General features: G+C 30.4%; 1 protein-coding gene across 1 annotated transcript in view; it reads left to right on the top strand.

Annotated features, from left to right (window-relative positions):
- LOC144843315 (integrin beta-1-like) overlaps positions 1-9,845 on the top strand; it is a 44,475-nt gene extending 34,630 nt beyond the window's left edge. The window contains exons 15-23 of the mRNA XM_078700108.1: positions 1,690-1,874; positions 2,703-2,939; positions 3,219-3,291; positions 4,646-4,730; positions 5,351-5,553; positions 6,010-6,139; positions 8,739-8,846; positions 9,446-9,612; positions 9,825-9,845. Coding sequence (XP_078556234.1) covers positions 1,690-1,874; positions 2,703-2,939; positions 3,219-3,291; positions 4,646-4,730; positions 5,351-5,553; positions 6,010-6,139; positions 8,739-8,846; positions 9,446-9,612; positions 9,825-9,845 — 1,209 coding nt within the window. The remainder of the gene's footprint in view (positions 1-1,689; positions 1,875-2,702; positions 2,940-3,218; positions 3,292-4,645; positions 4,731-5,350; positions 5,554-6,009; positions 6,140-8,738; positions 8,847-9,445; positions 9,613-9,824) is intronic.
- The last annotated feature ends 4,595 nt before the right edge of the window (positions 9,846-14,440 follow it).

A 14,440-nucleotide genomic window follows, 5' to 3' on the forward strand; every position in this document is an offset into this window, starting at 1 on the left:
ACATGAAATATAGTGTTTTGTTAGAGCAGCCTTAAATATTGAAATTGTTAGTGAATCTTTTATGTCATTTGGTATTTGCTCCCATAGTCTAGGAAAGGAAACAAAAACAGAATTATGAAAAGTATTGCCTTTCGAATTCCAACGTAAAAGCCTACCCGGACATCTTTCACTAGTTTTAATATACTCATTGAAAGAATGGGGACAGTAACCTTTCAACACCTTAAATCCTAATGAAAGTCTATGTAATTTAAACAAGTCATCAATAGATAATAATTCAAGCACTTTCAACCTATGAAAATAAGATGTGTCCCAGGAACCTTCCTTTCTAAACATTATTATCCTTGTTGCTTTCCTTTGTATACTTTCTATTCTATTAATATATGATTTCTCAAATGGTGCCCACATTGAACAACAGTAGGTAACCACTGGAAGTAATAGAGCTTTGTATAAGTTCAACATAGCTAACCAGGACATATTTTTACTACATTTTGAAATGAAACCAAGCAATCTACTTGCTTTACAACATATATAATTAACTTGTGTATGACAAGACAACGAACTATTTACATAAACACCTAGAAATTTGAATTCTGTAACTTTAGGAATATTGTCTGATTCTATGGTATAATCCCAGTTAACTATCTCTTTACATCTTGTAACATGCATTACGGCGCATTTGACAGGATTTAAGGGAAGTTTGTTTACATTTGCCCATTTAGCAATTAAATCTAAATCCTTTTGAAGCAATTTACAATCATTATTGTTATAAATAGGACGTGACAATGTGTGATCATCAGCAAATTGAAAAAGTGAAGAAGAAATATTATTTACAATATCACTTACATAAATCAAAAATAAAAGAGGGCCCAAAACTGACCCTTGTGGTACCCCTGAAGTAACATTTACCCACTCTGACTTTTCTCCTCTGTAAATAACCCTTTGGCGTCTATTTGAAAGAAAATCTGTAATCCATGCATTAGTGCTTCCACCAATGCCACAGTTATTAAGTTTCTTAATTAATCTTTTATGAGACACCTTATCAAATGCAGACGAAAAATCAAGAAAAATAATATCAATATTTTTACAACCTTTAAGTTCTAAGCTCTGTGCCCATGAATGAAAAACCTTTGAAAGTAAAAGTTCAGTACTATACATTTGTCTAAACCCAAACTGATTTTCTGAAAGGATATTATTGTATTCTAGATATTCCCTTAAGCGATGAATAAAGTATTGATGATTTTTAATGATATTGCAATATTTTTAAATTTTTTTTTATATAGTATTTATATGCATTTTGAATGTTTATACAAATTATATTCTAAATTTTTTTTATACAGTCAGTGCAATAGGAGACCTACTAGATAGTGATTAAGTTTGCTTTTTAGGAATCCTGTCTCTGCCTAGTTTTGTGTGATGTTTTCTTTTCTTTGTCCATGTTTTTCTATATTGTATTTTTATGGAGACAAAAATAAATGAAATAAAGTTTGATGTAAATTTAATTTAAATTAAACATTTAACTACATAAAAAGACTTCAATTAAAGTAACTTTTTTCTTGTTCAAAATTACTTTAATTCTTTAAAGAAGAGTTATACACCATGCAGCGAAAGGATTAATGCACACATTTTGTTTATGGCACATGTTTTATTAGTTATTAGTATCATAATTAATTAAAATAATTGTTTTTATAGAAAATTACATCTGAGATTCAACTTGTAGACACGGTGACAGCTCCTATTCATGTAACCTACTCTGCCTATTGCGATGGCGAGACATTGACGCCAAATTCGCAGAACTGTAGTAACATTCGCTTAGGAAATGTCATTAAATTTAAACTAGATGTTAGCGTTGATGAGTGTACAGCAAATCCTATCTCGTAAGACATGTTTACATTGTTTATTACCAATCACAAGTGGAGCATTAACCTTGGTGCATGCGTTGGAACGCTTAAAACAAATGTTTCTGCTGCCCAAGCCTGACTGACCCAATATTTGGTCAGCTTCTTTTTTAATTTGTTTAATTGTAGGAGCATTTAATGAAAAAGCGCAATTAAAATTAAAAGGCAATATTATTTTCCCAAAAATTAATCATTTTTAAATCAACACTAAGGATTGAAGTAACAAGTAAATTGAAATTGCATTTTCTCGAGAACTAATTGTCCAAAAAATTTTTTTGTTTTTTTGTACAAGAGGCAAGAGTTATAATTTGTGATTTGTAATTTTAAAACATAATTTGATTTAATGTGCACCTTTTTTTATGCGAGTAGTTTAAAAAACCTATTTCTTTTCAAATTCACCCGTTTGATGTTCGTGTTGCTGTTCTATTGTTAGTCAACTGAAGCTATTGTTAATTGAAAGGCTTGTTACATAACCATTCACTAAACTCGCATACACATGCTTGTAGTGAAATTAGCCTAAATCACAAATAGCATTAAGACACACACAAATATATATACAGTACAGTATATATATTTTTCCCGGAGTAATCTTATGTAGGAGAATTTTACAGTAGGCGGAGGTATGCACTCTCGGATTGGCTTTCTAGTTGTTATTATTATTTGAAAAATGTCCATTTACTGGATAAATGGTATGATACAAAGTTGATTAATTTCGACTGTGCAGTGGTTGAAAAAATAAGGGCTTTCTTTTAATATTAATAAGTTACAGGGTACATGATGTGCTTGAATTTTTATCAAAATGTTTAGTTTTTCAGTTAAACCTCTCGGATTTGAAGAGAACCTAGAAGTTGTCATAATAACAAATTGTGAATGTGAATGTACCAAGTCTGTGACACCAGACAGTGAGCTATGTAGCAATGGTAATGGTTCACTGGTCTGTGGTATTTGTGAGTGTAATGAAGGCCGGTATGGAGAGGTCTGTGAATGTGATGACACTGGCTCAGACGAAACTGAAACACTTGCAGATAGTTTACCATGTCAAACGTAAGTTTTTCTAAGGTGCCATCTTTGATATTGATATTCAACTTCTTTACTTAATTCCTTTTTGGAAATGCATGATATACTGCTAACCTAGTTTACTAGTGTTTATTCGTCATACAAACATTAAAAAAATATTGCTGTTGAGTATTTTACAATTGTTTGTTACTGTAAACTATAGAGGGCAGAAATCATAATTTTGATTTCTTATTTTTAATAACCAATCAATAAAACTTGTATGTTTAAAAAATATTGGTCAAATCCTATTTTTATTTATTTCAATAGAAGTAACTCATCTTTAGTTTGTTCAGGTCAAGGGTCATGCATATGTGGGAAATGTGTGTGTAACAAGCGACAAGTAGGTGAAATATGATTTTATAGTTTTTTTATTGGGCCATATCAGTAGATCAACTATTACAGTATGTACTGTGAGTATACTATAGTGGGTCAATTAGAGGAAAAAAGAAGTTTTTTTAAATCCTTTGCTGATGATAATTAACAATTAGTAAGTGCAAAAGATTAAAAATAATGTAACCCTATAAATAGAGAATGTCACTCTCTGTCACGTGGTACTTCGAGTCAGTAACAAAAGACACAACACACCATCGGTATGCTTCCAATTTCTTTATTCTTGGATCTTCACCTTAGGAGCCCCCAAACTATAACCGCTAAAGTTTATGGCTTCCCAGCTCCTGAGGCTATCTACAATATAATCATCCCAACAACTTGCTAGATAATAATTGGTACAATTGTGAAATAACACAAAATAGCAATACTATATACACATAAATTACGATATACCTAACTACGAGCTACGACGTCCCTCGGATCGGCATAGTATATGGCCTGTCACAAATCCAGGCACTGTATATAGTTTAATGACTGCCTAACCAATTATACCAGAGTAATACAACTTAAATCAATACTACTAGGACGTTGCTTACTGCTTCAGCAGCCACTTCGAGCTTGCCCCTTACAAGTTCCTAGCCTGATCCTTGATCATATCAGCTATGGTAACTTCTTACTTCTCTCTACCTGGAGACCTGGGCACAACTCCAATTCTCATCAAGGCAACGCCCTACCACCTGGCATACTCTACTGTGTACCCCTTGCTTTGCATATTCATTTAAATCATTTTAATTAATTTGTCGCCCTCTAGCGGTCTAAAACCTTTTAAATTACTGTATACGGTAAATAGAATAAAAATTATAAAAAATATAAAAACATTATCAACTGTGACACTCTCTTATACAGGGTTTGAGAGGAGGAGGCGAGACTGAAAGAGTCAATTTGTTATTTATAACTATATATTATTGTACATGTTAAGTTTCTCTATTTCTAATAATGGTCAACCACTATACAATCAACAGACACTGGTGTTGTGACCAGTTAGTTTATACGATCACAGACACTGGTGTCGTGACTAGTTAGTTTATACGATCACAGACACTGGTGTCGTGACTAGTTAGTTTTAAAAAATATATACAATCAATAAATATATATTACAGTTCAATAAAAATGTTTTTACCATATTAACGTGTTTTATAATGCCAAGCTAGATTATAATCCAACCCACTAATTTTTTGCCAAATGTTGTAACCCAGCTCCTGATAATATACTGGTCATATATTTTCTTGAATGCGATCAATATAATATAAAATGTATTATAAATAGAGCTTTTTTGTTATGATTAATATTTTTTCTTTTTCAAGAATCCTTTAGAAAAAATCACAGGAAAGTTTTGCAACTGTGATAACTTCTCTTGTCGCAGAGATTCTGCTGACCTCATTTGTGGTGGTATGTTCAATTTTGTTTATATTTTCTTTTTCATGCACAGATTTTGGTAAATTTAAGCTCTGCTGACAATATTAAGGATCATATCAGCATTTTTCTACTACAGTAACTAAATATCTTAAATATGATTTAAGTCTTGTTTCAAATGTAGAAGCTATGAGAGTCACTGCAATAAACAGTTTGTATTATTACCCAAAAAAGATTATTAGATTATTGCATTGCATAACCAGGAAAAAATTAGTTTAGTTACTGCAATAAACTGCAATAAGATAATCAATCTCTGTAGAAAATTTATATATTATTTATTTCTCTGTGATTTTTTTTTTATTGTAAATTGCCTTTGAACATCATGAAAATGGTAGTATACAAATGAGGTATTTAATTATTATTAATTATTATAAAAATGGTTTTGAGCATCTTGTGTATAATATACAGTATGCTCTGTGCTATATAACATGGACTTGATAGAAATAATTTATGACTAAGCTCTGTCTACACTATCACACTTTCTGTGCCTAAATTGACGTGCCCATGAACACGATAACATCATATCAATACCCTTTTTTTGTCAAACTAGTGTGATAGTGTAGACAGAGCTTATAGGTATTTATTAACGTTGATAGGTCCATCAAAAGGAACATGCGTTTGTGGTCAGTGTGAATGCAAGCCAGGCTATAGTGGTCCTGATTGCAGTTGTCCAACCAGCATTGAAAACTGCCTAGCATCTACTGGAAAAGAGTGCAATGACGCTGGACACTGTGAATGTGGTGTTTGCATGTGTAATGCAACACTGGTCTACGATGGCCCAACTTGTGAGGATTGTGATGTAAGTTCATTTATGTTAAAATCTTTAGTGCATCCTCAAATTCAAATGTATGATGTCATCATCATCAGGATTGATCAAATGCCCTATTCATAGAAATATTAATAAATTATTATCCATTAGTTCAATTTTAATTATTTTCTTTCATGTAATCTGGGATCTCTTTTATACAAAGCTTCTGGTTTCTTGAGACCCTATTTCATCATTTTAACATTGTACAGTACCATAATAATTTATACAGTACCATACTTTTTCCAATGATTTTTCTGATGATGAATAAATGTATTTGTATTATAATATACTTCTATTTTCTATGTAAAACTTTCTTAAGTTTAAGTCATGTGACACCCATCACCGAATCGTTCTATAGACGATCCGTTCCACCTATTTTGTACTTACGTCAGGACTATCATGTACAGAACCCCAATTTAACATAATCATATTTACTGATGTTTGTAGACATGTCCAGCTAAATGTGATCGTAATCGTGACTGTGTGCAATGTCTAGCTTACGGTACAGGTATATCTGAGGAAAAATGCCAAGAGTGTCCTCAAAGAATTATACTTGTCGAGGAAGAAGAATTAATAGGTAAGTATTGCAGAAACATTTTAATTGAAAAGTAATAAACTCATTTATTTTTTTATATTTGTCTTCAAGATTCTGTAAACCTTTTTAATTTCTTTTATTTTATTCTTCCGATAAAAAAAAAACTTTAAAAAGGATAAAACACAGATTAAAATACACTAGTAATCCCATCTCTTGAGTTGCCACGCTGTAATCGGTGGTTCACAATGTTGATAAACTATAAAGTATAGTAGGACAAGCATATGACAATTTAGGATATGTTTCTGGTTCGTTCTGGGAAGAGTGCCTTATGCATATGTTGCTTTCGCGACACATGCGTTGCGTACTACACTTCCTGTCGAAGCAAAATCAAAATGAACAAATATTTTAAGGAAACTTTTCTTTGAAAACTACGCTGTTATGCAAATGAGCAGAAATGAAAGCTCTTTATTAGCTATCTGTTCATGATGTTATAAAAGTACAGTATAATCTATACTGAGTTATGAGTTTATGGCATTGTAAAATATTATTATAAGGATTTTCTTAAGCACTTAAAGGAAATATTCTGTGATCTAATCGTTTTATATATTAGCTGTTTATTATCTTGAATTATAAAAAATTTGTAAAAAATAAAGATTATTTATAAAGAAGAAGGTTTAATTGGTAAGAAGTCGAAAAGTTGAAAAGTAATAAACTAATTTATTATATTTATTTTTTATTTAATTTCATTTATATATTCATCCGTTAAAATTAAAATTGATTAAAAAATGGTCCTCATCATCTGTTTTCCATGGGGTTGTGTATTGCTGATCTAGCGAATTATAGGGCTAGGCCTGTTTGTGTTAATCAAAAGCTTTCAGCACTTGCATATTGATGTTTCCAGTTCATAAATTCCTTTCAGGGAAATTGGTTGTTTGAATAGTTTTTCCTTTTTGCGAACTAAAAAAAAAAATCAGGAATTGATGGAAGTAATTCTCGGGTGGGACATAAACCCATGACTTTTGGCAGTAATGACTGAAACATTGTTTGCAAAAACATTTTATTTACTTTCAAAATATAAATAAATAAAAAGTACTGCTCTAACCACTGTTGAAATATATCCCCTATGAAGAAAACTATGCATTGCTTTCTATAAAAACCTTGTATCTCCACATAGTTTTACAGGTGGATGCTTTATATTTTGTGCTAGGTAGGTGTGTAATGAATTGGAGAATGCCAGAGATTCCAGTAAAATATAAAACTTAATAACAAATATATATTACATTTCTGGTTTTAGATAAGTATTTTGATAAAATGCCACACAGATTCCATTAATAATAATAATAATATAATTCTGGTTTTAAATACTTATTTGGAATTATTTCACAATTTTTAAGAATATAATACAAGGGTTAGCCATGGCTTTGTAATAAATTTCTATGAATCACTCTATGTTGGTATGGAAACCAAGGAATTCACTCTGATATTGGTATAAAAACAAGGAATTCACTCTGATATTGGTATAAAAACAAGGAATTCACTCTGATATTGGTATAAAAACAAGGAATTCACTTTGATATTGGTATAAAAACAAGGAATTCACTCTGATATTGGTATAAAAACAAGGAATTCACTCTGATATTGGTATAAAAACAAGGAATTCACTCTGATATTGGTATAAAAACAAGGAATTCACTTTGATATTGGTATAAAAACAAGGAATTCACTCTGATATTGGTATAAAAACAAGGAATTCACTTTGATATTGGTATAAAAACAAGGAATTCACTTTGATATTGGTACGAAAACCGCATATTGTACAGTACAAATCAGTATGAGCCACTAAATATATGTGTTCCGACAAAAAACACAACATTTTCTGCTTTCTAATTGGCTGTTGTTCTGACAATATATTGGGTTAAAAAATATGGTATATATTAAAAATATTTTATTGATGTTAATAAAATAATCTGATGGCAATTGGATTCAATTTAGAAATGATAATACTAATATTGCTGGTACAATCAATGAAACATATGTAGATTACATTAACATCATAAAAAATAACTATTTGAAGCAAAGTGTCCTTAAAAACATATGGTGTACATTATTGTCAACGCAATGGATTATCCGAACTGTCAATTATGATTGGTCAACTCTCTAGCGTTTGTAGCGATTTCTGTTTTTTAAATCATTTTTTTCTGATTTTAATTATTTTTTAAATTATTTTATTTATTTATAAATGTTATTTTTAAGTGTTGTATTTTTATGTTACTTGTCTTGTCAAATTATATTGTACTAATGGTCCCTATTATGATCAGCTTTGTCTGGATGTACTATACTTGTTAAATATTGTTGAAATAAAATAAATATGGGAACCACACCTTTTGGTTAAAAAAATATTTTTTGAATATTGCCACTTAACTTTATTTTATATGGAACATAACCATGACTTTATGTTTGTTTAATGAAACGCATCATCATTGTACTCTACAATTGTCTTAACCTTTTATTGAAATATCTGGTATCTTTATAGATAGAAAGTAGTTCACTACAGTTAAAATTATAAAAGTGTATCAAAATAAAATAATAGTATGGAGGTTATGAATTTATTTATGCCAAATTGGTGGGTTTTTTTTCACAGTAAATGGAACTGATCCTTGTACATACAAAGATGAACTTGGTTGTCTCTTCTCTTTTAACTTTGTTATGAATGGAACAATGGAGGTGATTCTGGTACAAAAAATAACATGTAAGTAATGTAAAAAGAAAACCCAAGCAAAATGAAATTCAATACAAATTGTTTAAAGCTCTGTCTACACTATCAAACTTTATGTGACAAAAACATGTAATGTGCCCATATATGGACACAATGATGAAAACTTCCGTATTTGGGTACATCAAACTTTTTTGTCAAACTATTTTGATAGTGTAGACATAGAGCTATATATTGAGATCTCTGTGCACTTCACACACGCACACACACACCTTCATATATACAGTATACATCCCCTTATTTGACAGGGACAATTTGATGGACATCAGCAGGCATACTGAACTTTTTTCACAAACAATTATGAAAGAGTACAAGTAACCTGTATTCTTTGTATATTAAACATCTTTTATTTTTCAATTTGAGACATGCCCTTCATTATTATACTAGAAGTTGGTACAAAGTATGTGAAATGCATGATAGAAGTAGAGTGAAAAAAAAAGATTGTAATGGCTTTTTTCAGGAAATATTTTCAGAAAAATAAATGTTAGTCAAGTGCAGCAAACACGGCTTGTCTTGATTCAACATGTGCAACACTTCATGTTAATAATTTATATGAATGGTTACTTTATTTTCAGCGTGCCCAGAAGGAATAGATGCTTTATGGCTGGCTATTGGCATCATTATTGGTATATTACTAGTTGGTCTAGCCCTTCTGCTGGCCTGGAAGATAGCTACATATATATATGACAAACGAGAATATGCTAAATTTTTGAAAGAGTTAGAAAATGCACGAACAGATGCAGTAAGGAATGATTATTTTTTTTATCTTGTAGTTAATAATGTTTATTTATTTATTATTTATGGTTTCCCTTTAAAAACCAGACCATTTTTATGTAGAGTCACCACTACATAGCATCCAAGTTCACTGTAGCTGACGTTTTAAGAAAACATTATTTATTTTAAACATTTCTATTTGCATTTGAAATCTCTATCTATCTCTATATCTATTTCTAGTATGATTATGATGTATCGTAGTATTGTAATTGAAAATGTTAAATCTAACAGTACTAGTAAATACCTTGAATTGAAAGTATAAGTATATATTTATGTCAATTTTTGTGATTAACATGCATTGCATTGGAACATTAGCATTGAAAATACTAATTGAAATTTAATTATATGTTTATGAAAATATTACCTAGACATACTTGCCTTTCTTTCAGAATATAAATCCCCTTTTTATATCTTCTACAACAACCTACAAGAATCCAACATATGGTAAATAGAAGGTTTTATGCAAGATGTTGGTACCTGTTGCCAAACAAGACCTCATTCAGAAGCATCCAACAAGGCCCGAATAATTTGATAACTAATACACTGTAATACTAGACTAAACGATATCAGAATAATAATTGATGACAAAGTTCAGACAGTAACTGACAGATCCTACAAGCCTGTTATCAGAAAAAGAAATGCCCACTAGGCCACAACTGACATCAGATCAAACTGACTTATCCTGATCCACAAGGCATATTATCAGACCATGAGCTGCTCTCCACTAGGTCACAAAGTCTGGTATCAGATCAAATTGACTTGTCCAGATCCACAATGCATGTTGACATACCATGAGATACTCTCCACTAGGTCACACAGTAGGATATCAGATCAAAATGACTTGTCCAGATTCACAAGGCATGTTCAGATCATTCCAAGAGGCCTAAAATAACACAAACCAAGGCAAGCCATGCATAAACAACATGACTTATTATCAGACAACATTCGTTATTAGAGTAACTAGTTAAGTTGCTACACAACTACAAGAAAAGTATATAAATTGTTTTGCAATAGTAAACCTTTCATAGATGACTGTGATGACAATGCCACACCTTTTATGACAATTAAATAAGTTTTATAGATTAAAAGAAATACAGTTGTAATAAGTCACTATCAAACATGCCTTGTGAATGATGGCTCCTCTGTTAGTAAGACATATTACTCATGTCCACATAGCCTAGAAAAACTAAACATTTACACACACTGGGGCATCAATACTGGCGTTTTGTATGGTATTTGTAAACCCGGGTGTTTTACTTATTATGGTTTAGCTGGTATCCAGATAAAGATCCCAGAAAAACATTGAAATAATATTTAATAATACCGGATGTCGTAAGCCAACACAAAATATACCACATAATTATACAAAATGGTCTGATACCTGAAACTAACAACCAGAGTATTTTTTCAAACAGAATTCACAACAGGTATCAGATAGAAAATGAAGTTTCTGTAGTGTAAATTGAGGTATTAATTCATTGGCTAGAGAGCTAACTCCATATTTAACAATAAATTGTTATATTCATTACCATAAAAAAATAAGTAAGTTATAAAAACTGGACTGTACATTTATGTATGTTTATATTTAAAAATATATATATATATATATTTTCTGACTCATGTATTCTTCATAATATTGTAAGTTATTGTTTTATATTACTAAATAATATTTTGAAAAGATACAGCGGATAATTTTAAAGCACCAGCACTGTCTCATCATTTTGCTGTAACATAGTTAGCACTCTAGTCAATCTATTAATACCTCAATGGTACTAGATCATGCTGAATTTGGTGCTAAGTTGCAATATGTGATAAAATTAGAGGTTGATTTGACAAAAAAATTAGGATTTAAGAATAAATTAGAGTAGCGTATAGTGGTGTGGCCATGTCTTCTGCCTTTAAAAAAAGTGCTTTATTTTATTTAAGATAAATATTTTATATAAAACATGTCAGTGAAAATGTTGTTATTTGTTCACATATTTTTTAAATTATAATAATATCTTATATGTTAACAGTATAGTGAGCTTACCAAAAGTACTGTAATTGGTTACTCTATAGTAAACCTTAAAGCACAGTACTGACTGTATAAATAAGAACTCCCAGCCAGTGTTCAAGGGAAACTCTATTAAGCTTGGTTCCCACGTGACTAGGATGCAGTACAAGGACGTAAGCCGCAACGCATGTTCGAATAATCTTTTGCGTTGTGGCTTACGTCATTGCATTGTGTCATATTGGGAACAAGACTTTAAGGGGACACTGGTCCCAAAGGTGTCCCCATAATACAGTTTCCACTGTAATATTTATGCAGGTACATAACAAAGATGGAGGAATTTTCCCTCTTCTATAAAAATATCCTAAATATCTAGTTTTCTGATTTGATGATAATTCTCCAATTTATACATGGATATGTTTCAAAAGTTTAATTGTTAAATTAATACATAAAAAGTAATATATAGCAAAAAAGAATATTTATAATTTTTAAAGTATTGAAAACGTCAAAAATCTTTTTAAAAAATGTTCATATTTTCTGAATAGATCTCTTATATTTATCCTTCCTTAAATTCACGATATACACTTACTACTGTTTTTTTTCTTGGCCCATTCGGCAATGTATTCATTCTCTATTATACAATCACAGGTCAATACATAACATTTTTTCTTCTAAATTTGACTCCATTTACATTAGTTTCAAAACTGTACAAAGGTCATATTAATTGGCAAACTGTTCCATACTGTTGGGTACTATAAACATTAATAAGCAATACTGGTTGTAAAATCATATTGTAATATTACTACTTACTACTGTTTTAAGTTTGTATTTATTGTTACTTTGTTATTTATGTGTATATTATTACTTATTTAAGACATAAAAGACGTTTACTATATAATTTCAATATGAAATGTAATAACAAAAACAGATGTTTATGAACCATCGTGGAACCACTTTCAAGATCAAACAATAATATACATAGTATACCGTAAAACATCGAAAAGAAGTCCATCTCGATATCAAGCCCATGACTTCTTTTCAAGATACTATGGGCTTCTTTTTCGAAATAGACTGTATTATAATGTCAAAGGAATAGAAATTTATGATCGTGTTATTATTTTAGTATCGATATATTAATGACCTTGCAACCATTTTTAACCATGGACTCGTATATTTATTCTACAATTTATTGTTTTCCAAATGCTACTTTTATTTCATCTTGCATCTTCTTGTCTGCTTCCTTGGCAAATATATACAATTGGCAGAGAATGTTTTAAAAATAATATATGAAACGTCATTAATTTAATCTTTTTGCCATTAGATTTTGTATTAGAATTATTTAATTCAAGTTTAATGTCAATCTTTAAATAGACATGTTTGATGAAATAACCGTCTTAAAAAAACTGTTTACCGGTACATTATTGATTTTTTTTTTAGTATCAATGTGGTAGTTATTAATAGTTCAAGGGTTTGAATTGTGTAAACATTGAGTATTTAGTGAATTTAATATAAACCAATTATTCTTATTGTATTGTAGGCCTATGTAAGAGCACAAGCTCGTCCAGGGATGTCGGGTCGTTCGGTTCAAAATAATTCTAATCCTAAGGTGCCCTTTTCAAGTTAGAAACCAGCAGCGAAAGTGGTAAATAGGCCTCATGACAATTATTTGGCAAATCATTCATCTACTACTATACTAGGCCTATAGCTATATTTTCTTTTAAAAATCTTGGCTATGGACTGGGAACAGCGAAGAGTAAGACTCGTTCATCTTTAAAAATTACAGTACAAAGCTCCCGGCCCTTCAAAAAAACATCAACAATAACAAAGTTGATATTGCTTTTTATTTTATTGTGAATTACTATAAAATAGTGTATTTATGTAATTATTAAGTAATATACTAAACACAATCACATCTAACCCAATTCTGTGACAATCAAAAAAGGGTTTATCTGATTTTCCAACAGCATTTTTTATATAATCTTGTAATATATTTAGGCCTATAACTTAGTTTACACAATTTTATTTTTATTTATTTTTGTAAATAATCGTATCTGATCTTAATGTTGTACTAGCAGAAAGAGATCGGCAATAATAAATAGCTATGTGTGGCCATGAAGGCACCAACTTCAATTTGTATACCAGGTATAATATAGATCGCGTTTACTTATTATGAGTGTTGATAATAACTGTACGTGTATTTTGCCATATACTTTTCATTAAATCAATTGACTTTAGTACAACCTTTACGTAACGTTATATTTTAGAATTATGAATGCTGCTTTATTAGTAGTATGGCCTGTGTGGTATATTACGGCGTTGTACCGTCTTCTCGTCTTTAAAGTCGACAGCGTAGGACACTGCGATGTTTCGCAATGTCCAACAGATGAAGTAGTGCGCGCGGTGAGTGTCTTTAGAACCTTATGAATTTAGTGTATGTATATAATGTTTGAAACATTAAATTAGTTAAATGTAATCCGTAAGTGCCTTGAAAAAAAAGCTTGTAATATTTTGTATAGATATTTATAGTATTAACCGTACACAAATGTTTTTATAATAGCTATATTATTATAGGATAATATCAAATAAAACACTTTATCACATCATTTTTTCCCTTTGTGTTACGTCATTGAATATAGCCTATATTCGTCTATTGATCCTTCTAATAATGTAAGTTGTCAAAATAAAGTACCGGCACAAACATTTCTTTTATTTTACGATCTATAAAATTATATTATAACTTAACTTAACACACGAATGAACAGTAATCTTTTACTTAACCACCAGCAGATAAATATGGATACTGTAG

Source organism: Antedon bifida, chromosome 5, assembly GCF_963402885.1.
Source record: "Antedon bifida chromosome 5, ecAntBifi1.1, whole genome shotgun sequence".
NCBI classification, from domain to species: Eukaryota; Metazoa; Echinodermata; class Crinoidea; order Comatulida; family Antedonidae; genus Antedon; species Antedon bifida.